Below are 26,882 nucleotides of genomic sequence, written 5' to 3' on the forward strand. Positions count from 1 at the left end.
TCACCTGAGGAAGGAGCAGTGCTCCGAAAGCTAGTGATTTGAAACAAACCTATTGGACTTTAACCTGGTGCTGTGAGACTTGTTACTGTTGTTAAACACAGTGATGCTCCAGGACAGATATTGTCATTGGGAATACAGCTGGTGGTCAACAGATGTTTGATGGTCTGTCTGGGATTTATATTCTCCTTCTACAAGTCGAAGCGAGTAGTTAACCCATTGCCCCTGAAATCCCACCTTGCCATGCTGTTTTTATAGCTGAGGCAATATGTTTTATTTGGCAGCTGTAGCAAAACTGAAGGAAAAAACTGCTGATGAAGCCGAATTAGTCTCTGTTCTGGTGGTGATAGAGAAATCTTTGTTTTCGGAATATTCAGTGAAATAATAATAATAATCTTTATTGGTGTCACAAGTAGGCTTACATTGACACTGCAATGAAGTTACTGTGAAATCCCCTAGTCGCCACACTCCGGCACCTGTTCGGGTCACAGAGGGAGAATTCAGAATATTCAAATTACCTAACAGCACGTCTTTCAGGACTTGTGGGAGGAAACCGGAGCACCCGGAGGAAACCCACGCCAGACGCGGGGAGAGTGTGCAGACCACGCACAGATAGTGACCCAGGCCGGGAATCGAAGCTGGCACCCTGGCGCTGTGAAGCCATAGTGCTAACCACTGTGCTACCCCTGCCTATGTAACAGTAGTTATTAACAGTTGGCATAAGGGAGGGGTATATACATTTATTCCCTTCATAATCAGACACCCGAGTAAGTCTTAACAACCAAACATGGTTTCTACCACTATATTAGGTAAGGTTTTGCCATTAGTTTGTTTTGGTATCAAAATATCTCTGTTGCTGAAGGCCTCCCTTTTTCCCTAATTCTGACTATCCTGGCCCCACACTGGGAAGATCAATGGGTAAAAACTGCTGAGCACTGGCCACTGGGTAAACTGCTGAGCACTGGCCACTGGGTAAACTGAGCACTACCCACTGGGTAAACTGAGCACTGGCCACTGGGTAAACTGAGCACTGGCCACTGTGTAAACTGCTGAGCACTGGCCACTGGGTAAACTGCTGAGCACTACCCACTGGGTAAACTGAGCACTGGCCACTGGGTAAACTGCTGAGCACTGGCCACTGGGTAAACTGCTGAGCACTGGCCACTGGGTAAACTGCTGAGCACTGGCCACTGGGTAAACTGAGCACTACCCACTGGGTAAACTGCTGAGCACTGGCCACTGGGTAAACTGAGCACTACCCACTGGGTAAACTGAGCACTGGCCACTGGGTAAACTGCTGAGCACTGGCCACTGGGTAAACTGAGCACTACCCACTGGGTAAACTGCTGAGCACTGGCCACTGGGTAAACTGAGCACTACCCACTGGGTAAACTGAGCACTGGCCACTGGGTAAACTGCTGAGCACTGGCCACTGGGTAAACTGAGCACTACCCACTGGGTAAACTGAGCACTACCCACTGGGTAAACTGCTGAGCACTGGCCACTGGGTAAACTGCTGAGCACTGGCCACTGGGTAAACTGCTGAGCAATGACCACTGGGTAAACTGAGCACTGGCCACTGGGTAAACTGCTGAGCACTGGCCACTGGGTAAACTGAGCACTACCCACTGGGTAAACTGAGCACTGGCCACTGGGTAAACTGCTGAGCACTGGCCACTGGGTAAACTGAGCACTACCCACTGGGTAAACTGCTGAGCACTGGCCACTGGGTAAACTGAGCACTGGCCACTGGGTAAACTGCTGAGCACTGGCCACTGGGTAAACTGAGCACTACCCACTGGGTAAACTGAGCACTGGCCACTGGGTGAACTGAGCACTGGCCACTGGGTGAACTGAGCACTTGCCACTGGGTAAACTGCTGAGCACTGGCCACTGGGTGAACTGAGCACTGACCACTGGGTAAACTGAGCACTGGCCACTGGGTGAACTGCTGAGCACTGGCCACTGGGTAAACTGAGCACTACCCACTGGGTAAACTGCTGAGCACTGGCCACTGGGTGAACTGAGCACTGGCCACTGGATAAACTGAGCACTACCCACTGGGTAAACTGCTGAGCACTGGCCACTGGGTAAACTGAGCACTGGCCACTGGGTAAACTGAGCACTACCCACTGGGTAAACTGAGCACTGGCCACTGGGTGAACTGCTGAGCACTGGCCACTGGGTAAACTGAGCACTACCCACTGGGTAAACTGCTGAGCACTGGCCACTGGGTGAACTGAGCACTGACCACTGGGTAAACTGCTGAGCACTGGCCACTGGGTAAACTGCTGAGCACTGGCCACTGGGTAAACTGCTGAGCAATGACCACTGGGTGAACTGAGCACTGGCCACTGGGTGAACTGAGCACTGGCCACTGGGTAAACTGAGCACTGGCCACTGGGTGAACTGAGCACTGGCCACTGGATAAACTGAGCACTGGCCACTGGGTGAACTGAGCACTTGCCACTGGGTAAACTGCTGAGCACTGGCCACTGGGTAAACTGAGCACTGGCCACTGGGTAAACTGAGCACTGGCCACTGGGTGAACTGAGCACTTGCCACTGGGTAAACTGAGCACTGGCCACTGGGTAAACTGCTGAGCACTGGCCACTGGATAAACTGAGCACTGGCCACTGGATAAACTGAGCACTGGCCACTGGGTGAACTGAGCACTGACCACTGGGTAAACTGAGCACTGACCACTGGGTAAACTGAGCACTGGCCACTGGGTAAACTGAGCACTGGCCACTGGGTAAACTGCTGAGCAATGACCACTGGGTGAACTGAGCACTGGCCACTGGGTGAACTGAGCACTGACCACTGGGTGAACTGAGCACTGGCCACTGGGTAAACTGAGCACTGACCACTGGGTGAACTGAGCACTGGCCACTGGGTAAACTGAGCACTGACCACTGGGTGAACTGAGCACTGGCCACTGGGTAAACTGAGCACTGGCCACTGGGTAAACTGAGCACTGGCCACTGGGTAAACTGCTGAGCACTGACCACTGGGTGAACTGAGCACTGGCCACTGGGTAAACTGCTGAGCACTGGCCACTGGGTAAGTGGCACAAAGGGCCACGCATTTCTCACTCCATTAGAGAAAGACCATGGGTTATATCATTGGAGGGGCGCCACTCCACATCAAGGTCCAGTGGACAACCTGTGGAACTCTGGCCACCAAGACATCCTGATGCCAATTGGGGGCAGTAAACCCCGGCCTTACCATCAATATTTACATCCAGTGAAGTCATAAAAAAAAGACCCACCCTCTGAGAATGGGCAGCTGGACTCACATGGCACCCAATTGTTTGTCAGGGTGGGTATGAAATATGTGCCCAAGGTTAACTGGCAGCTGCATTGCTGATTCATTATTACATCGCAAATGGGATGGAATCTACACTCTGGATTGTTCAAGAAAGTGAGGTTTGACCCACACTTCCATCAGGCGTATCAGCTTTAGAAAGTTATTGAGATTTAGTCACTCAGATCCTTAGCTCTCAGTACACCATTTTTAGAAATAGCATCATTTATGAGGTTTTAAGAAATTGATAAACAGTAAGAATGTAGTTAACAAGTTATTTGTTTGATCTTTTATTTTGAAACAGCAGACTACAGCTCGTCAGATTCTGTCTGTGGCCTTTATTCGTCAGAGAGTTTGTCTCCTCGGGGTAGGTTATTTAGTTAGTGTTCACTGCCGGATCGCAGTTATACTGCGTTCTTTAGTTAGTGCAGTGTGTGTATTCACCGCCGGATCGCAGTTATACTGCGTCCTTTAGTTAGTGCAGTGTTCACTGTCGGATCGCAGTTATACTGCGTCCTTTAGTTAGTGCAGTGTTCACTGCCGGATCGCAGTTATACCTGCACAAACCCTCATCTGCTTCTCCTGATTTTGGTCTATTCCTGAGTTTTGAAGAAGTCTCTCCCATCCAGGTCGCACATATTCCCGGAGGAATGATCAAAGGACACCAAACCACCTGGCAGTCAAACAGTTTTTAATCTTCCTCACAATTACTTATATTGAAAAATAAGATGCTGAAGGACAATTTTTAAAATCCCTCTCAGCGATCTTTCTGCTGCACACACTCACACTCACACACACACACACACAGACTCACACACACACAGACTCACAGACTCACACACACACACACACACAGACTCACACTCACAATCACACTCACACACTCATACACACTCACACTCACACACTCATACACACTCGCACTCACACACTCACACACACACTCACACACACTCATACACACTCACACACATTCATACACACACACACACACTCATACACACTCACACTCACACACTCATACAGACACACACACTCACACACACACTCATACAGACACACACACACTCACACAGACACACTCACACACACACACACACACACACTCACACAACACTCACACATACACACACACACACTCATACAGACACACTCACACACACACTCACACAGACACACTCGCACTCACACACACACTCACACAGATACACACACACACACTCACGCAGGCACACACACACACACTCACACAGACACACTCGCACTCACACACACACTCACACAGATACACACACACACACACTCACACAGACACTCACACACACACTCACACAGACACTCACACACACACTCACACACACACACATAGACACACTCATACAGACACACACACAGGCTCACACAGACACTCACACACACAGACACACACACACTCACACATACACTCACACACACACTCACACAGACACACACACACAGACACTCACACAGACACTCACACAGACACTCACACACACACTCACACAGACACTCACACAGACACTCATACAGTCACTCACACAGACACACACACAGACATAGACACTCACACACAGACTCACACAGACACACTCACACAGACACACACACAGACACACACACAGCCACACTCACACAGACACACACACAGCCACACTCACACAGACACACACACAGACACACACACAGCCACACTCACACAGACACACACACAGACACACACATAGACTCACTCATACAGACACACACACAGCCACACTCACACAGACACACACACAGACACACACACAGCCACACTCACACAGACACACACACAGCCACACTCACACAGACACACACACAGACACACACATAGACTCACTCATACAGACACACACACACAGACACACACACAGACACAGACACACACACAGCCACACTCACAGTCACACAGACACACACACAGACACACACACAGACACACACATAGACATACACACAGACAGACACACACACAGACACACACACAGACACACTCACACAGACACACACACAGCCACACTCACACAGACACACACACAGCCACACACACAGACACACTCACACAGACACACACAGACACACACACAGACACACACATAGACACACACACAGACACACACACAGACAGACTCACAGACACACTCACACAGACACACACACAGACACACACACAGACACACACACACAGACACACACACAGCCACACTCACACAGACACACACACAGCCACACTCACACAGACACACACACAGACACACACACAGACACTCACACAGACACTCACACAGACACACTCACACAGACATACTCACACAGACACACACACAGACACACACACACACACAGACACACTCACAGCCACACTCACACAGACACACACACAGACACACACACAGACACTCACACAGACACTCACACAGACACACTCACACAGACACACTCACACAGACACACACACAGACACACTCACAGCCACACTCACAGACACACACACAGACACACTCACACAGACACACACACAGACACACTCACACAGCCACACTCACACAGTCACACAGACACACACACAGACACACTCACAGCCACACTCAGACACACACACAGACACACACACAGACACACTCACACAGACACACTCACACAAACACACACACAGACACACACATAGACACACACACAGCCACACTCACACAGACACACACACAGCCACACTCACACAGACACACACACAGACACACTCACACAGTCACACAGACACACACACAGACACACACATAGACACACACACAGCCACACTCACACAGACACACACACAGCCACACTCACACAGTCACACAGACACACACACAGCCACACTCACACAGTCACACAGACACACACACAGACACTCACACACTCACATACACACAGCAGGTGTCCAGAAAATTAATTCTTAAAAATTGGAGATTCTACCTGGCAGTCCCCAATTTCACAAAGAGCTTGGGCTGATCGAATGAGAGAAAGGGATCTTGTTCCTGGTCGAGTCATCGCTCCACACTCACAGAGACACACACTCATACTCACACTCACAGAGACACACACACACACACTCATACTCACACTCACAGAGACACACACACACACACTCATACTCACACTCACACAGACACCCACACACACACACTCATACTCACACTCACACATACACCCACACACACACACTCATACTCACACTCACACAGACACACACACACTCATACTCACACTCACACAGACACCCACACACACACACTCATACTCACACTCACACAGACACCCACACACACACTCATACTCACACTCACACAGACACCCACACACACACACCCACACACAAACACACATTTACTCATTCACACTCACTCACTCATACACACACTCACACAGGTACCTGGATAGCAGGTGGATGGGGCATCAGATTAAGTAACATTTTCCACAACTGATTCCCAGGTGAATTTTATTGGGCCATGAGTCAAATGTAGACTTGATGGCAATGCGCAATTATACAGCTTGCTCTTTGACATACCCTTCATTTAATGACTCCTTTATTTCACAGTCTGCTCTTTCTGTTGTCTGAAAAATATTGACACAAAAAGGGTGCATTGTGTTTTGCCTGTTGCAGGTGTGAAGAGTGTACCAACTACAGTATTTTGCATTTTTATAGAGTAATATACCTTAAAATTAAATTGATGTGCCGACTGATGGGCTCAGGCATAGGGAAAGTGGGAGATTTCTGTCCTGGAAGATTGGCACAATGGAACTGAGTGTGTGATACAACAAAGAAGGAATTGTTTGTGAGGTCACAAATATGAGAATCTGTAACTTTATCAATTTTATTTTTTCTGTATTTGTATATCGAGAGACAGAATCTGTACAAGTGTGTATGACAAGGGGGGGGGGGGGGTTGCTTTTATTGTGTGCCATGGGTGGGTCTGTTTGTCCACTTTATTCAATAGTAAAATGAAATCAAATAAAATGAAAATCGCTTATTGTCACGAGTAGGCTTCAAATGAAGTTACTGTGAAAAGCCCCTAGTCGCCACATTCCGGTGCCTGTTCGGGGAGGCTGGTATGGAAATTGAACCCATGCTGCTGGCCTGCCTTGGTCTGCTTTAAAAGCCAGCGATTTAGCCCTGTGCTAAGGAAATATATTTCCAAAAATAAAATGCTAAATACGTGGAAAATGTGCAATAACAGAAATTGCTGGAAAACACTCAGCTGTCAGTTTGTGTCTTTGAAGAGAGGATGATAGAATAACCATCTCAAATGCTAATCCCTCCTTTCTCTCTCTGCAGACTTGACTTTCTCTATGCAATCCATTCATGGCACCAATTCCCTCCCACCAACAAAATGCAGACTGACATTTACTGTCTGTGCTCATGTGTAAAAGAGCCAGGATGGGTTGCAATAGGAAGGTACCTTGGAACTCTGCTTGGACAAGAATCTGCTTTCTTTGGGAGAGGAAGTGAAAAATTAGGGGGAAAAAATAAGATCAAGTATAGTTCTTACAGTTGAATAGATTTTCCGTGATCCACTGTATTTATACACAGAATCCCAGGTATCTACTGATCAAAAGGTTCGTCAGTCGCCCGGTGCAAGTCGTCGAGCCAGAAAGAGAGCTAAGCAGGGTAGGTTGGGAGAACATCCAATGTGGACTGACTGTCAGAACGCGGTGATCACATCAGATTCTCTTCTGCTCTTTCTCATTTTGTTTTCTATCCAAATTGTTGTTGATGAAATAATCTTCCTGTTGTTCTCAAACTCATCCTTAAGCTCTCATTGCCATGTTTGCAAAGTTGTTTTGCAGATGCCCATCTTCTTTGTACTACAGCAGAGAATGATAATGGCCCGTGACGAAGGGAGCAAAGCACATTGGTGTCCTGCTCCCTGGACAATTCAGCACAAAAGCCGAGAGGTCGACAATGTGCCTGAGATACCAAACATCTCCCAAATAGGGCAATGGTGTAAAAGGGCTCAGGGTCAGGGTGCAGAGTGCACACTGGGTTGAATAGCCCCTGAGCTGTGCTTCAATGAGGCATTTGCCCTTGACTATGGGTGAAATGTCTGGGCAATAAATTAATTTCACTCCTGCTGGAACTCAACCAGCTGGAAGCAGAGCAATGGGCAGCTTGGAAAGTAAATCCTGTCTAGTTTGTTTCCAGGCTCCCGGAATCAGTGCCTATTCAAGGGACGCAGATGAAAAGGGACTGTCTACTGAGAGTTGCCCTCCTCTGGATCTTTCCTCTGACCCTTCCCCCCGCCCAGTGATCCTCCGCTCCTGACCGGCCGAGTTCCCGACGGCGTGGTTCTAACCACCTATCGCCGTTCTGGAAGCTCGCATGGTCCGCTGCCGCCCTGGTGGGGGGCAGGGGGATCGAACAGCGGTGGGGGAGGGCCTTATAGGGCCAGTCAAATCTTCAGGCGCGCGGCCTACATTGTTCATCTGCCTCCGCAGTCCGGGTCCGCCATGGCTCTCGGCGCGGCCGTCGGAGGCCACAGCCGTGCGCATGCGCGGACTCAAAACCGGAGGTGCGGGTGCCCCTATCTGCAGTTAAAGCTGCGGGAATCACTCTGGGTCCCTGCTAGCCACCTGCAGGTGAGTGAATTGGCTCATATTTTTCATAAGGAACTCCGGAGTGAAATGCCAGCGTTTTCACGCCGGCTTGGGGACATTTTGGGAGAATCCAGCCCCATGTATTTGCCATGTGTGACAGTAAGGATGAAGGCTGAATGGAGGATAGTCATTAGATATCCTTGCACTGTACCTAAACGAGGAAGCGAGAAGGTTAGCAGGAGATTTAAGTATAACTCAAATCCTTGGATAGATTTTGTGTAACCGCCTGTATTTATACAATAGACTCCCGAGAATCTCCTGATCAAAAAGTTCCTAGCGCTAAACTTCGAGATGGGAAAGAAGCTGAACAGGGTAGGTTCAGAATAGAATCATAGAAATAGAATTGTAGAAACTTACAAAGCAAAGTGCCATTCAACCCATCCTGTCAGTGCTACCCCAAGGCACCATCTCTCTTTCCAGCTCTATGGTTTGTTGCATTGTGGGCTAGAGTACTGCAAATGTATTTCCCACATGCTTTTTAAATGTGATTGGAGTTTCTGTCTCTATCATCTTTTCAGGCCAGTGAGTTCCAAATTCCCACCACCCTCCAGGTGCATTTGTAATGACTATTGAAACAAAATTACTCCGTGAGATTCCTGTCTGTTCTTAGTCGTTTTATTTCCTATCCACGTTTGATTTTGAAATATGCTTCCTGGTGTTTCTGTTTCTCGCGTCACCTACAAGTTTTTATTCTTTCTTATTCACTCATTGCTGGAAATTTAGGCCGGCAGTCATGAGGCCTGCACTGCGCCTCAGCTACAAGGAGTGGCCTAAATCGGGAAATAAGTACAAGAGGGATTGAGGCCCAGGACACAGAGTGTCCGTTGGGCTCATTAACTCCGGACACAAAAGCAAAATACTGTGAATGCTGGAAATCTAAAATAAAAAACAGAAAGTGCTGAAAATACACAACAGGTCAGACAGCACGAAGAGGGAAGCAGAGCTAACATGACCTTTCATTAGAACTGGAAATACTGATAATAGGTTTTAAATAAGTGAAAGAAGGAGGGTAAAAAAAATAACAGGAAAACCCAGTGGTAGAATTCAATACAGGAAAGTTTAAATGACACCAGCAATTCCTTTGTCATTGAAGTGAGCTTGGTGGAACATCATGGACATAGTGATCATAATGGGAAAAGATAAAGAAAATTGTTGAGAGAGACATACCTAAGGTGAGGACCAAAGTAATAGATCAGAAGAAAGCGAATGATGAAGGGATGAGGATGGAAGTAAAGAAAGTAAACTGGAAGTCCTGACAAATGGACGGAACAGTAGTGTCAAATATTTTTGAAAGTGATTAAGAATGTTCGGAAGGAAGGTACTCTGCCCCGGATAAGAACAAACTAGACAGTGATGCGACATCATGGATGGCTAAAGAGAAAAAAGTAAACTTGAAAATAAAGAAAGAAGCATACATTAAATACATGGACAATAAAGGAAGGGATAACAAAAGGGAATTCAAAGAGGTTAGGAAAGTTGTCAAAAATAATTAGGAAACCAAAAAGGAATTATGAAATGAAATTATTAAGAACAAAGAAAATTACAACACAGGAACAGGCCCTTCGGTCCTCCCAGCCTGCGCCGATCCAGATCCTTTATCTAAACCTGTCGCCTGTTTTCCAAGGATCTACTTCCCTCTGTTCCCCGCCCGTTCATATATCTGTCTAGATGCATCTTAAATGATGCTATCGTGCCCGCCTCTACCACCTCCGCTGGTAAAGCGTTCCAGGCACCCACCACCCTCTGCGTAAACAACTTTCCACGCACATCTCCCTTAAACTTTCCCCCTCTCACCTTGAAATCATGACCCCTTGTAATTGACACCCCCACTCTTGGAAAAAGCTTGTTGCTCTCCACCCTGTCCATACCTCTCATAATTTTGTAGACCTCAATCAGGTCCCCCCTCAACCTCCGTCTTTCCAACGAAAACAATCCTAATCTACTCAACCTTTCTTCATAGCTAGCATCCTCCATACCAGGCAACATCCTGGTGAACCTCCTCTGCACCCTCTCTAAAGCATCCACATCCTTCTGGTAATGTGGCGACCAGAACTGCACGCAGTATTCCAAATGTGGCCGAACCAAAGTCCTATACAACTGTAACATGACTTGCCGACTCTTGTACTCAATACCCCGTCCGATGAAGGCAAGCATGCTGTATGCCTTCTTGACCACTCTATCAACCTGCGTTGCCACCTTCAGGGTTCAATGGACCTGAACTCCCAGATCTCTCTACATCAATTTTCCCCAGGACTCTTCCATTGACCATATAGTCCACTCTTGAATTAGATCTTCCAAAATGCATCACCTCGCATTTGCCTGGATTGAACTCCATCTGCTATTTCTCTGCCCAACTCTCCAATCTATCTATATTTTGCTGTATTCTCTGACAGTCCTCCTCGCTATCTGCAACTCCACCAATCTTAGTACAAACTGCAAACTTGCTCATCAGACCACCTATACCTTCGTCCAGATCATTTATGTATATCACAAACAATGGTCCGAGCACGGATCCCTGTGGAACACCACTAGTCACCTTTCTCCATTTTGAGACACTCCCTTCCACCACTACTCTCTGTCTCCTGTTGCCCAGCCAGTTCTTTATCCATCTAGCTAGTACACCCTGAACCCCATACAACTTCACTTTTTCCATCAACCTGCCATGGGAAACTTTATCAAACGCCTTACTGAAGTCCATGTATATGACATCTACAGCCCTTCCCTCATTAAAGAATAAAACAGTAAATTGTGAAGTATTCCAGAGATACATAAATAACAAAAGGAGATTAAGATAGGGATAGGGTCAATAAGGGATACATAAGATGAAATGGCAGCAATATTGAATAACGGACATGATATTGGAATCATAAAATTTACAGTGCAGAAGGAGGCCATTTGGCCCATCAAGTCTGCACTGGCCCTTGGAACGAGCACCCCACTTAAGCCCCACACCTCCACCATATTCCCGTAACCCAGTAACCCCACCTAACCTTTTTGGACACTAAGGGCAATTTAGCATGGCCAATCCACCTAACCTGCACATCTTTGGACTGTGGGAGGAAACCGGAGCACCCGGAGGAAACCCACGCAGACACATGGAGAGAACATGCAGACTCTGCACAGACAGTGACCCAAGCCGGGAATCGAACCTGGGACCTTGGCGCTGTGAAGCAACCATGCTAACCACTATGCTACCGTGCGGCCCCAAAAGAAAGATTCAAAAAGAAACAAATAGAGAGGATAAAATATTTTGGCCTTGGCCACAAAACGTTTACCAAGATTTGAAGGTGACATCAAATTGTGCAATACTGTAAACAAAATGGCAGGCGACATGAAGAAACTTTCAGAATATTTGTATAAATGCCAAGTGAATTTTAATATTGGTAAGTGTGAGATGGTACATTTTGATGAGATTAATAATATAACAAACTATTCCTTGGAAGCCACGACTAGGAAAGATGAATAACGGAATCTAGGGAGACAGATTCATAAAGGATATAAAGCCTGCTGGCTAATAAAGGCATAATAAGTGAAAACAAAACACTATTGTTCATGTCTAGTTCATGTCACGGGCGGGCGGGGTCCTCATCAGTGGGACCAGAAGATTCGGTGAGTGGGGAGGGCCAGAAAATCCCACTTAGTGGTTAAAATCCAAGGAAGCATTTAATAGAAAGTTCAAAGGGTAGATGAAGAGAAAGTGTTATCTCTGTGGGTTGGATAGCTAGGACTAGGCGTGCAGGGTCTAAAACTTAGAGCCAAACCTTTCAGGAGTGAAATTTAGAAACACTTCTACACCCAAAGGGTGGTAAAAGCTTGGAACTCTTTTGCTCAAATGGCAATTGATGCTCGATTAATTGTTAATTCTAAATCTGAATTGGATAGATTTTGTTAACCAAGCATATTAAGAGAAATGGGGCAAAGGTGGGTTATGGACTTGGTTTGCAAACCAGCCATGATCTCATTGAACAATGGGGCAAGTTCAAGGGGCTGAATAATCTCCTCCTGTTCTTGTGTTCTTTATTCAGGGAGTGGCAGTAATGTGGAAAGCAATAGACGGAGTGGTAGAAACTAATCGGGCGGATGGATTAATGCAGAAACTCGTAAACAACAGAGAAAGGAATAAAAGGATATGTTGACAGGGTGAGGGGAAGTAGAGGAAGAGAAGGCTTGTGTGCAACATAGAGCTACCTCCTGGAAACTGTAACTATGAATAGGGTACGCCACTTGGGGTTCAAAGACTTGGGTGTTGGTGAAGGAGGAGAAATTTGGTGCACAAAGGGGATTTGCAGGCACAGTTCGGGATGTGACTGGAAGATTTGCAGACAGGTGCAACATAAATAATGGAATTGTCAGTATTTCTTTTCAATGTGTTCCCTCATAACCCTGATTCTCGATGAGAAAGCAGATTAGATGAAGTATAAGTTGTCTGAGTAGAATTTTACATTTTTCATTTTAAACCACACAGTGGCTGGTGAGGTCAGTAAGCCTGAAAAACCTGAAGATATTTCTGAAACCGATGGTAGGTTCCTGTTGTAGCCAACATAGCTTGTTGTAAATGATACCTATGGAATGAAATCTTTGCCTGCATCTTCCCTTTTACTTTCCTGCTCTTCACCTCCAATTAGATTACTTCCTAAAACCTGTGTCATATGGCTGTGCCTCTTCAAGTATTGGTATCATTTGTAGGTCCAGTTATATACTCTGGGTTTGTGGCCTCCATAACTGGCATCAAACTCAAGGGGCACATGTAGAACTGGTAGACCCTGAGGTTTTGGGCACAGTAAGAAGTCTTACAACACCAGGTTTTGAGACATTTACAGGACAAAAACTAGCCAATCCTCTCCTTCTAGGAATAGTAAGAAGTCTTACAACACCAGGTTAAAGTCCAACAGGTTTGTTTCGAAACAAACATGTTGGACTTTAACCTGGTGTTGTAAGACTTCTTACTGTGCTCACCCCAGTCCAACGCCGGCATCTCCACATCCTTCTAGGAATGTGGATTGTCCAGAAACCAGCCCGGATTGGGATGGACTGGATCTGTACCTAATTGCTGTAAGTGGAAGCCAGAGCACGGTGGCGCAGTGGTTAGCACTGATGCCTCACGGCGCCGAGGTCCAAGGTTCGATCCCGGCTCTGGGTCACTGTCCGTGTGGAGTTTGCACATTCTCCCCGTGTTTGAGTGGGTTTCACCCTAACCCTATCCCCAACCCTAATACCCACAACCCAAAGATGTGCAGGTTAGGTGGATTGGTCATACTAAATTGCCCCTTGATTGGAAAAAATGAATTGGGTACTCTAAATTTATTTTTAAAAATGGCTTTAACTGGCATAAAAGCAAAACCGGTGGTATAAGAGAATTAGTTTGTATGTTTTTGCAGAGGACTGGAAATGTGTCTGGAAATGCAGCTAGAATATGGAGGAGCAGACATGTAAATACCCCTCATAACAACCAAACACAGATGTACAAAGTTCAAAAAGAGGTTTTTATTGTCCTTCTTTAGAAGCTGAAATCCTTGTTACCAAAGGATTCCTCTCCTTTTTCACAGTGAATGATCCTGTCACTCAAGTCTCATTGCTTTATGGCTATTGCCACTGCTGCGTATTGTGCAATGATTGGGTTGCTGCCCATTCTATGTTCTAAACAGCATGATTCCATTCAGCCTGTGCTCACAGAGCTGGTCAATATATTCAGTATAAGGTTTGAGCAGCACTGCTCAGGATCCCAGCCCATTAGAAAATTCTAGTGTGAGAATATTATTCACATTGAGTTACCTGGAAACTTTGGCTTTGAAATTCTGATCAGTGCCCCCTGCAATCGAGTGAAAACTGGGTAATTGTGGGGAGATTCAAACCCTGTCCCAAATTACAGGGATCAGGGTCTGTGGAAGAAAGGTCCCCACTCTCCAGCCACACAGTCAGAGCATCATCATGCAGTCCCAATGAAGAGGAGAGAGAACAAAAGGTGCAATTTAAAGCTGAAACATCCAGTGGAGATTGTGATGATATGATCTGCATACTCGTCTGCCATTGGGCCAGAACGTCGGCTTACCATTGGCCCTGGTCGGTCATGTGCCTCTCGACCGATTGGCCGAGAGGCTGAGTTAACCACGCCTCTATTAACGAGGTATAAATGCTCAAACGCCTGACGATCGTCCCTTTCCACTGTAGACGATCGCAGAGCTGTGTTCTAGTTAATTAAAGCCAGACTTTGGTAAATCACTCGCCTCGCGTGCAATCGATGGTACATCAGAGATATGGAGTGTTTTTGTAATGAACAATCCTCCCTGAAGACAAAGTGCCTGGATTAGATGTTTATAGTCTCTCCAGGACCTCACTGCCACTAACAGCAGCACTAACCAAGTCGGTTTCTCCAAAGTTTTCTCAGTTTTCCCAGAGTATATGGTCAGCAAACCCTCTTTCCGCCAGGCCATCACCCCACTCCAGATACACCCCATTAACTTAGTGTCATTCAGGTGATTCAAACCTTCATTTCCATTCTCCCTCCCCATCACAAATCCGCATCTCTCTTCACCCAGAGTCCCTCCTCATGGCACCAGTGAGGCAGAACCTTGGGTGTTATTCAAACCCATTCCCCAGTCCCATTGGCACTGAAGCAGAACTTGAGAGCCTTGTTTTGAGGTTGATTGTAGTTGTATAAATAGGTGGAAAGTAGTTTGTGCAGCTCAGTAGGATGTTGTGTAATTTTCTATTTAGATTCGCAATGCTCATCCTCGACTGATTCGGTATGTGGCTTTCCAAGTAGTCACGTTTCTGATTCCTCTTTGCATGGTAAGTTCTCCAGTTGCCAGTATGTGTTGTTACAATTAGATTTCAGTTAAGACGGTGCTGCATCCTCATCTGTTCTAATTTCATTCTCTGATTTTCCTTGCTAAGATTACTTCTTTACCTGGAGGTGTCCTCCAGCCTCGCTGCCAATCAAATAGCCTTTTTCCTCATCTCCAATATTGTTTATCGGCAACAGCAACAACTTGCATTTAGATGACACCCTTAACATACAAAGGGCGGGATTCTCCGACTCCCCGCCGGATCGGAGTTTCAGAGATGGTCCTGGACGGATTTGAAAACAAAGATTACAGTTTTACAATCAATGTATTCCTGGAATGGAAGCAATGTAGGTCAGTGAGGAAAGAACATGATGGGTGAACAGGACGTGGTGCGAGCTTGGACATGGGCAGCAGTGATTTAGATGAGCCCATGTTTACAGAGGCTGCAAGGTGGGACACAGCCAGCATGGAAAGGTGAATCTAGAAGTTATGGAGATATGGCCGAGAGCTACAGCAGCAGAAGGGCTAAGACAGAGGTGGAGACAATTGAATAACAGTTGTAATGGATTGAGGACTATTATCCTCCATGGCTCAAACACTTGTCCAACTTATTGTAATCTTCATCACTATGTCCATCCTTACAAAAGGGTCATGTTCTTGATCGCGATACCACACGCTGTAGCTGACCACATGCACACATCTGGATTACAGGTGAATGCCGCATCAAGTGGAGCAGTAATGTTTTCCGTGTCCTCTTGTTCATGGGTGAAGAACAGCAGTGATGAGGCAATAAGCTTAAAGGAATGACTTTGGTGGGGCATTTAGATTAATGGAGGGATGGGCTTCAATGAAATCATAGAATTTACAGCGCAGAAGGAGGCTATTCGGCCATCGAGTCTGCACCGGCTCATGGAAAGAGCACCCTAGCCAAGGTCCACACCTCCACCCAATCCCAGTTAGCCAGTAACCCCACCTAACCTAAGGGCAATTTATCATGGCCAATCCACCTAACCTGCACATCTTTGGACTGTGTGAGGAAACCGGAGCACCCGGAAGAAACCCACGCAGTCAAGGTGGAGAACGTACAGACTCCGCAAAGACAGTGGGCGCGATTCTCCGCTCCCCACGCGGCGTGGGAGAATCGCGGGAGGGCCCCCCGACAAAATTCACGCACCCCTGGCGCCCCCCGCGATCCCCCCGCCCCCCCCTCGGAAGAATCGGCGCTCGCCGTTTTTCACAGCAAACGGCGATTCTCCGACCCAGATGGGCCGAGCGGCCTGCCGTTCATGACCGTTTCACACGGCGGCAACCACACCTGGTCGCTGCCGTCGTGAAACGGGTGAGATATGCCCGTTTGGGGCTTGTGGGGGGAGTACAGGGGAAAGAGCACCACGATTGTGCTCGGGAGGGGACAGGCCCGCGATCAGTGCCCACCGATCGTCGGGCCGGCGTCTCAATCGGACGCACTATTTCCCCTCCGCCGCCCCGCAAGAGGGGAAAGACGGCCACCGCGCATGCGCGGGTTCGAGCTGTCAGCGTCGTGACGTCAGCCGCGCATGCGCGGGTTGGAGCCGGCCAACCTGCGCATGCGCGGATGACGTCATTAGGCGCGCCGGCCGCGTCATTCTCGGCGCGCGACCCCCCTGCGGCCGAGATTTACGGAGTGCTGCTCCTAGCCCAGCCGGGAGGGGAGAATAGGGGGCGAGGAGCGGCCTCCAAGGCCATCGTGAAACATGGCTGAGTTCACGACGGCCCTCCCGATTTTTCCCGGGAGCGGAGAATTCCGCCCAGTGACCCAACCGGGAATCGAACCCAGGACCCTGGAGCTGTGAAGCAACTGTGCTAACCACTGTACTGCCCAAATAATTTAATAAAGGGAGTGGCTTTTTATCTCGGAATCATATTTCTGAACAGATACACTTTAATGGACTTAGTGACCCTTTCTATTCCTTGATGGTTCCCATGCTGTATATTGTGATAAAAGGACACGCAGAAAGTAGGGGAAATGCTCTGGCATGTGAAACAGTAAAGGCAAGTTAATAATCAGGTGGGATTCTACATCAGAATTTCCGCAATACCGTAGAGGAGAGATTCCTGGAGTGTATACAGGATCGTTTTCTGAACCAATACGTTGAGGAACCAAATAGAGAACAGGCCATCCGAGACTGGGTACTGTGTAATGAGAACGGAATCATTGGCAATCTAGTTGTGTGAGACTCCTTGGGATGAGCGACCATAATATGATAGAATTCTTCAACAAGATGGAGAGTGAAGTAGTTGATTCTGAGACTTGGGTCCTGAATCTTAATAAAGGAAACTACGATAATATGAGGCATGAGTTGGCTTTGATCGATTGGGGAATGTTACCTAAAAGGGTCACAGTGGATAGGAAATGGCAAACATTCAAGGAGTGCATGGGCGAACTGCAACAATTGTTTATTCCTGTCTGGCACATAAGTAAAATGGGAAAGTTGACCAATCTATGGTTTACAAGGGGAATTGGAGATAGTGGGTCACAGCTCACCAGAATCACACCCTCCCTGGAGATCAAAAGACCACGCTAGTGGCTAATTAGACCAACGTGCTTCAAGATATAAGTGACATGAACCTGATGACCTGCACTTATCTTTGAGGTTGTTCATCTACATTTGACTGCATCGAGCTCGGGGTTGCTCTGACGCCACGCCAGGGTGTGAGGCAGGACCTGTGGGAGCTCAATGGGGTTTCAGGGCCAATGTTTCTTCACTCCAGACAGCAGAGATGGTGAAAGGGGCTGAAGAGCAAATGGTTGACCAGTTGGGGGGAGAGTGGGGAAGGGTCCAGACAAACACATGACAGAGGGGGCTATGGGGGAACGGGGGCAGGTGGGGGAGATTATTCAGGGGCCAAAAGCAGTGGCAGTCCTGGGCAAGAAGTATCAGGACCAAAATGCATCGACAATCCCGTGGCCCTGTGTCATAATTTAGAAGGCTGTGCTTGGTAAGGCAGTCTTTGTCCCAGGGAGGGGAGGGGAGGACCTATCAGTGTGTTGTCAATGATAACCATCACGGTGCCCACAGGGCATGGTTAGTCCCTTTTGCATGGCGGTCCTGGGGGCTTCTGGTTTAATTGTGGGCACAGTCACAGTAAGGGGAGCCTGTAGATTGAAATGAGGTAACATAGGGGTGGGCACACGATGGTTTCATGGTGGATGGAGCCTTTGTAGGTCACAGTTCAATAGGCCTCTAGATGGGGAAGGGCCAAGTTTATAAGGGACATCTGAGCATAAACCTCAAAGGGTTGTGGGAGTAGGACTGGAATATCTACAACAATGGGATGAAGTATTAGAGGGGGGAGGAAGGAGAGCGATTGGAGAGAGGGGAATCTGATGATGATGCTCTTCCAGCACGATGGGAGGGATTTCCACAGTCAGGGGGAGGGTTGAAGCTTGTTTCTTAGTCAAACCTCAGCACCACCATTTTGCAAGCTGAATCAATGGCGCTGTTGAAAAACAACTGGGAAAAAATTGGCAGGCGAGGGTTCTCAGGGGGCTGGGAGGAGTGGACCACAGAAGCTGGGTGGCTACAAACCCCACTTCTGGATCACAGCGGGGAAACTTCTCCAAAGTTTCTCCAGTTTCCCAAATTAATTTTGGGGGAACTCCATTCAGCACATTAACACCAAACTCCAGCCATTGTTACAGCAGCAGAGTGTGAGAAGCACCGTGAAAATTCACTGCCAAATCTCGACTGGCATTGGAACACAGTGCAGCATCGTCAGAAGTGCTGACATTAAATTCATGCCCAATCTGCCTTTTCTGTTTTATATCAGAGATTTCCTGTCACCATCTCAGAAGAGAAGGGGGATTGTCACAGTGTCATAACTGGAGATTAATTCTCTCCAGAAACCGTCCTTTCATCTTGTTCTCTTCGTGGCAACTTGCTGTGTGAAGACTGGTTACCAAATAACCAATAACATTCACTTTCAAAGTAATTTGTTGTATGCAAAGTCCTTGAAGATGTTTCTGAACTGGATAAAACAGAGGATAAGAGGGAAAATTTTCTCCAGTAATGATTAGAACTTATCTTTTGGTTACATTTGACATAATCTGGTATTTTCCCATAATAGATGCCAACCAGGTCGATGAACAATTGCCTGAAGATACTGAGAATGAAAAAGTCACATCGGAGGGTAGGTTGTCAGTGTAGCTAATAACCAGTGTGCAGTAAACCCATTAAACCAGCTCACACACTTAACTTCCTCTTCTTTTGTTTAATACATTTAGAATACGCAATTCTTTTTCCCAATGAAGGGGCAATTTAGCGTGGCCAATCCACCTACCCTGCACATTTTTTTGGGTTGTCAGGGTGAGACCCACACAGACACGGGGAGAATGTGAAAACTCCACACGGACAGTGATCCAGGGCTGGGATTGAACCTGGGTCCACAGCGCTCTGAGGCAGCAGTGCTGACCACTACGCCACTGTGCCGCCCTACTTAACTGCCTCTTCATGCTTAATTCGCTCCCTGCCATTGAATCCCGATTGAAGATGGTCTCTCACCTTGCCTGCAGATGTATGTACAGAAATCTTTGCAGTTGGCAAGATGTACAGTCGTATCCTATTGGTGTTACTGGAACTAGAAATCCCGAGACCTAGACTAATGAGCCGTGGACAAGAGTTCAATTCCCCGCACAGCAACTGAGGACTTTAAATTCCATTAATTACATAAATCTGTAATGATTACTGATGGTGTCAGTAATGGTCACCACAAAACTAACAAATTGTCAGAAAAGCCCATCTGGGTCACTCATGTTTTTTAGGAAAGGGAATCTGCTATTCCGACCCAGTCTGGTCTACATGTGACTCTAGACCTACAGAAATGGAGCTGACTCTTTACTGCCGTCAGAAACAGGCGCCGGAATGTGGCGACTAGGGGCTTTTCACAGTAACTTCATTTGAAGCCTACTCGTGACAATAAGCGATTTTCATTTCATTTCAAATGGCCAAGCACTCCATTCAGCGTTGTGTTTTTTTTAATTTAGAGTACCCAATTATTTTTTTCCAATTAAGGGGTAATTGAGTGTGGCCAATCCACCTACCCTGCACATCTTTGGGTTGTGGGGGCGAGACCCACGCAGACACGGGGAGAATGTGCAAACTCCTCCCGGCAGTGACCTGGGGCCGGGATCGAACCACTGCGCTACCTCACCATTCAGCTTTGTGTTCAAGGATGTAGATCAGAACCACCTTCTCAATGGCAACTAAAGAGGAAAAAAATAATTCTAGCCTAGTCCGTGACGCTCACATTGGTCAATAAATAAATAAAACGTTGGTACAGTTGTTAAAAAATGAATGGAATCCTGAGCTATATACGTCTATGCTGAGAGTGCAAATGCAAATAAGTTATGGGGTAAGGGACTTTGGTTAATTGAAGAGAATCTGGGTTTGTTTTCTGTGACGCAGAGAGTGTTAGGAAAAGCTGGAATACGGGGGCTGGATTCTCCGCCCCGCTGCGCCACATTTCCGACCCGCCAGCGGGATTCTCCGTTTCGCCGGCTGGTCAATGGGGTTTCCCGTTGTGGGGCAGCCCCACACCATCGGGAAACCCCCAGGCGCCGGCAAAACGGAGAATTCCGCCGGTGGAGAATCCCGCTCCTGGTGTTCAAAACTAAGAGAAGTTGTGATAGTGTAAATATGGAGAAAGTGTTTTCAGTGACAGGAGGGTCAGTAACCAGAGGACACAGATTTAACTAATTGACTGAAAATCCAGGGCGGCACGGTGGCACAGTGGTTAGCACTGCTGCCTCACAGCTCCATGGACTCGGGTTCAATTCCGGTCTCGCATCACTGTCTGTGCGGAGTCTGCACGTCCTCCCGTGTCTGCGTGGGTTTCCTCCGGGTGCTCCGGTTTCCTCCCACAGTCCAAAGATGTGCAGGTTAGGTGGATTGGCCACAGTAAAACATTACCCCTTAAAGTCCAAAGATGTGCAGGTTAGGTGGGTTTACAAGGACAGGGTAGGGGAGTGGGCCACGGTAAGATGCTCTTTCACAGGGTTAGTACAGACTCGATGGACCGAATGGTCTGCTTCTGCACTGTAGGAATTCTATGGTTCTATGGAAATATGAGGGGACAATTTCTTTGCAGCAAGATGTTCTGATATGGAATGCACTGTCAGAAAGGGTGGTGAATAGTAACTTTAAAAAGTGAGTTGGATAAATAATTGAGAAGGAAAAATTTACAGAATTACTGTCAAAGAGCAAGCTAGGGAATTGGATTAAATGGACAGCTCTTTCAATTTTAGTTTAATTCACTGTAAATGTGTCTTAGAGAAACACCCTGAGAGTGTGATAGAGCAAATTGTGTAATCTAAAACCACAAATTGAATAATCTAAAGCCACAGACTCAAGTACTAATGAAGGAAATCTACTTTGTGTTAACAAGATATTAGTCAGTAATGCACAAGACTGGATTTGTGGATTAGCAGGTCTAAGCTCTTTAACCAAAACTAAAAGTCACAATTTAATTTACATGTTGTTGAACAAGGTCTTTGCTTAGATAGGAGGCTGATTGTGTCTAAGCCCCAGCCACATGACTGAAAACAGAAAATGGAAATTTCACCAAATCTTCTTCTGTTCCCCAATTTGACTTGGATGAAACCCCACTGAGCACATTAACTAGGCTTCCATCAAACTCTTTCCAGAGTTGCAGCAGTGAGTAGGAGAAGCAGAGTGAAAATTAACCCCTAAATCTAGGTGGCAATCCAATGCAGTGCTACATAGCCAGATGTGCTGACAGTAATGCGGCCTATTCTGGTTGACGATAGTGGTCCCATACCACCATTCAGAGAAGATCAGAGGACTTGCTGCAATGTCACGGCTGCGATTCCACCATTTATCACCAGGAACAGTTCTTTCATCTTGATTTGTTTTGGGATCTTGCTGTGTGAAAACTGGTTAACAAGTGCAGGATTACCCCCCCCCCCCCCCCCCCCCCCCCAGCATCTTTCCAAAGTGAAGGCTGCTCTCCATTGGCTAGTGGTGGAATCTGTTGTTTGCCATCTGTGCCGACAGTGAACCAACCACAGGGGATCACTGTTGGTGAAACCGGAGGATTCGGCCCCCGGGAAGAGCTCAAAAATTCAACTCCAAGTAACCAAGTAATCACTGCATTTCAAAGTAATCTGTTGTAAATGAAGCCCTTGGGGAAGTTCTGAATTGGCTAAAACAGCATATAAGAGGGAAAATGTTGTTTAGTAATAATTAGAACTTATTTATTGATTACATTTGCTATAACCTGGTATTTTCCCACAATAGATGCCAACCAGAGCGATGAACAATTGCCTGAAAGTACTGAGAATGAAGGAGTCGCGGCTGAGGGTAGGTTGTCAGTGTAGCCAGTAACCAGTGTGCGGTAAACCCATTAAACCAGCTCACACACTTAACTTCCTCTTCATACTTAATTAGCACCCGTCATCGATCCCAATTAAAAACGTTTTTCTCACCTTGCCTGCAGATATATGGATGACATAAATCTTTGCGGGTAGCAAGGGATACAGTAGTATCTTAGTTTGTGTTAGGAACTGGAGATCCCAAGGCCTGGACTAACGATCCGGTGACAAGAGTTCAAATCCCAGCAGAGCAGTTGAGGAATTTAAATTCAGTTAATTACATGAATTTGACATAAAAAGTTGATATCAGCAATGGTCACCATGAAATGACCAGATGGTCTAAAAAAACACATCGCGTTTGCTGATGTCTTTAATGGGAGGAAGTCTGCTTTCCTTACCCGGACTATACTACATGTGACTCAAGACCCACAGCAACATGGCTCATGGTTAATGGCCTTGGACACCATTCAGTTTTGTATTCAAGGGGGCAGCTCACCACCATCTTCTCAACAGCAATTGAGGGAGAAACAGATCTGGCCTTGTGAGTAATGCCCACATGTTGTGAATAAAGAAAAGCTGAAGGTTTCCAAACAAAACATATTTTGCTGAAGCTTTTCATCTTGCACTCAGCAGAACAATTCACAATGATACCAATGGAAGAGAAAACAATCAATTTATATTGTATGCAAATAGAGTGCTGATTCGTTGGCAAGTGGACTCTGATTGGTAGCGGCATTACCATGGCGATTGGTAGTTCATGGTGGCTGACGGTTAAATGTTAAGTATTGCTTGAAACTTAAATCTGGCAGCTGTACTTTGATGGCTCAAGGTATTGCCCTGAGGAATGAACCAGCGAATGGCTGTAATACATTTAGTTTAGCTGAAACAGGCACAATGTGTGTACATATTCTTTCTGTCTGTGAAGAACAAGGCCATGTGGATTAATATATGTTGCTTCCAGTACACGCATATGCGCCATACTGCGAGCCTGACTGACAATCTTAAATTGGTTGTCAGTGTAATTCTTAGCACACATTTAGAAAATGTTGTCCAATTGCAGAATCATATCTAATATTGAGATTGGCAAGCACGGGCTGGTTAGGTATGATCTGTACCTTGCCTGTTGCCAACAGCGTAAGGGTCATGCTGTTTGATATGACCCACCACTCTGGAATGCCCAGGCTACATACCTGACATCACACTGGCACTGAAATTCACATCCCATAATACTCATTGATAGACAGAACAACTTTTGGGCTCGACCGCAGTGGTGAATATCACCCGTACTGTTACTAAATAGTAGCAGTGTGAAACTGCGATCTTTACCTGTTGCTCAAAGCTTGGAGGTACCTTACCCAGGATAATCTGAGGTAGGCTGGACATTTTCAGGGCTGAAAGTGATGGACTTAGCCACATTCACGAGTTTGTGTCATATCCAGCACAAAATGGACTGATCAGGGCTGACATTATCCTAAAGAATGTCTTTGACATGCTCTTATTTCAGCATCATGGTTACAAGGTGAAGAAATGGCCAGGGTCCTATTTTTGAGGTTCCTAAATTAGGCCAGTTTTATAGCGTGTGGAACTGTCATAAAAGTTCAAAAGGATTCAGGAGTCAGTGTACACAATATATTAGTCAATAAGCACAAGGTCTGATTTGTGGATTAGTAAATAGAAGCTGTTTAAACTAAAACAGCCACAATGACTTTGGTTAGTCAAAGACTGGGTGAGGACAATCTCCATCTCCATGGTAAATAACATAGAGGGGAAATTTCCTCAAAGCTTTTCCAGTTTCTGAAGTTAACACTGGCAGAATTCCATTGAGAACAGTAACGGGGTTGCCACCAAACTTCTGCCAAAGTTATTGAACCAGAGCTGAAAACGCCCTGAGGAAATTTATCCCTAATCTCGCTGGCACTGCAATACGGTGCTTCATTGTGGACAACTGGAGATTTTTCAGAATATTGGATTTGAAGCATTGGGCAATTTAAGGGTTAAAATCCTGGGGTTAGAGTGTGATTGACTGCAGTGGTCATATTATTTTCAAACAAATCCTGTTTTGCAGGGCCTGGGAGCTTTTAGGAGCCAGAGGTGAATTGTTTTTAAATATAAATTTAGAGTACCCAGTTAATTTTTTTCCAATTAAGGGGCCAATCCACCCATCCTGCACATCTTTGGGTTGTGGGGGCGAAACCCACGCAAACACGGGGAGAATGTGCAAACTCCACACAGACAGTGAGCCAGAGCTGGGATGGAACCTGGGACCTCGGCGCCGTGAGGCAACAGGGCTAACCCACTGCGCCACCGTGCTGCCCAGCCATAGGTGAAATTGACCAAGTGGAATGTGTTTTTTAGTCTGGGCTAATGCACTGTGGTTTGACTGGGGAAGTCCCTGGAGAGTTAATGTGCTTTCAGTCCCTGGAAAGTTCATTTGTTTTTCAGCTTGGGAAGATGATTTCAGTGCTGGTTGGAGCTAAGAGAGAGAGGTTTTTGAGAAAGCTTTTGAAGAGGACTGATCTGGCTAACACAGAGTCCACAAGTAAAGGCGGTTTTCTTTCCCGCTAGGATAGTTTAAAAAATATATATATATTTTAAAGCAGAGCAATCTTGTCTGAAGACAAGGAAGAGGCTGAAATATTCTGGTGAAGCAGCTATTTGAAGCTATTCAGCCAGAGTCTGAAGGAATCCTAACGTGAGCCAGAATCTGTTCTGTAAAGCAAATATTACTATATGCTGTACTGTTTTTAAGCTGGATTGAGAGCTGTTTGTTTATTTTCTTGTTCTTTAATGGGGAATTGAGTAGTCTTGTTAAGGGGCAATTGTAAGCTTGTCCTTTCTGGTCTGAAGATAAAGAGTTTAATATTGTATTCAGAAAAAGATTTAAAATAAATACCAAATCCTTATGTTTTCATGCAATCAATCCTGGAGCGAATCATTCTTTCCGCACAGTCTTGCAAAATAAACTAAAATATTGGGGTTTTGGCCCAGTATCCAAGCCACTGTTGGGGTCTGGTCTGGAAGCATAATAATTGTGAAAAGTGCTGACACTAAACTCGTGCCGTATCTGCCTTTTCAGTTTGATGTTAGAGATTCCCTGCCACCATTCAGGGACGGGCAGGCGGATAATCACAGTGTCTTGCTGAGCTCTAGCATTAACCTTCACCAGAAAGAGTTCTTCATCTTGTTCTGTTTGTTGGATCGTGCTGTGTGAAAACAGGTTACCAGGTAACCAACAACAACCACTGCGTTTGAAAGTAATTTGTTATATGGGAAGCCTTTAGAGATGTTTCTGAAGTGGATAAAACAGTTAAGGAATTTTTTTTTCTCCATAATTATTGTTTGTTGATTTATTTTATATAATCTGGTATTTCCCCACAATAGATGCCAACCAGGGCGATGAACAATTGCCTGAAAATACTGAGAATGAAGGAGTCACGGCTGAGGGTAGGTTGTCAGTGTAGCCAGTAACCAGTGTGCAGTAAACCCATTAAACCAGCTCACACACTTAACTTCCTCTTCATACTTAATTAGCTCCCTGTCATTGAAAAATGCTACTTTCACCTTGCCTGTTGCGAAATTTACACAATAATTGCAGGTGGCGGGTGGGGGTACACTAATATTGTGTTGCTCGAACCTGGGGTGGGATTCTGCGGAAACCGGCGGGGCGGGCAACTCCGGCGAGAAGGAGTGGCGTGAACCACTCCGGCGCTGGGCTGCTCCGAAGGTGCGGCATCCTCCGCACCTTCAGAGGCTAG

The 26,882-nt window shown here is 46.4% G+C and overlaps 1 protein-coding gene across 11 annotated transcripts in view; it reads left to right on the forward strand.

The window, feature by feature from the left end:
- The window catches only part of odad4 (outer dynein arm docking complex subunit 4), a 91,941-nt gene that overhangs the window by 40,681 nt on the left and 24,378 nt on the right, over positions 1-26,882 (forward strand). For 8 of the 11 annotated variants that reach the window (XM_038779487.1, XM_038779489.1, XM_038779491.1 and 5 more), the window contains 8 exons: positions 3,608-3,670; positions 7,910-7,987; positions 9,217-9,285; positions 13,439-13,492; positions 15,688-15,762; positions 19,866-19,928; positions 23,054-23,116; positions 26,509-26,571. The exons of 1 other annotated variant lie outside the window; for it this stretch is intronic. In XM_038779487.1, the coding sequence (XP_038635415.1) occupies positions 3,608-3,670; positions 7,910-7,987; positions 9,217-9,285; positions 13,439-13,492; positions 15,688-15,762; positions 19,866-19,928; positions 23,054-23,116; positions 26,509-26,571 (528 nt within the window). The remainder of the gene's footprint in view (positions 1-3,607; positions 3,671-7,909; positions 7,988-9,216; positions 9,286-13,438; positions 13,493-15,687; positions 15,763-19,865; positions 19,929-23,053; positions 23,117-26,508; positions 26,572-26,882) is intronic. 2 more of the 11 variants (XM_038779488.1, XM_038779497.1) reach the window with 2 other exon arrangements.

The sequence above is a fragment of the Scyliorhinus canicula genome, chromosome 19 (genome assembly GCF_902713615.1).
Source record: "Scyliorhinus canicula chromosome 19, sScyCan1.1, whole genome shotgun sequence".
NCBI lineage: Eukaryota > Metazoa > Chordata > Chondrichthyes > Carcharhiniformes > Scyliorhinidae > Scyliorhinus > Scyliorhinus canicula.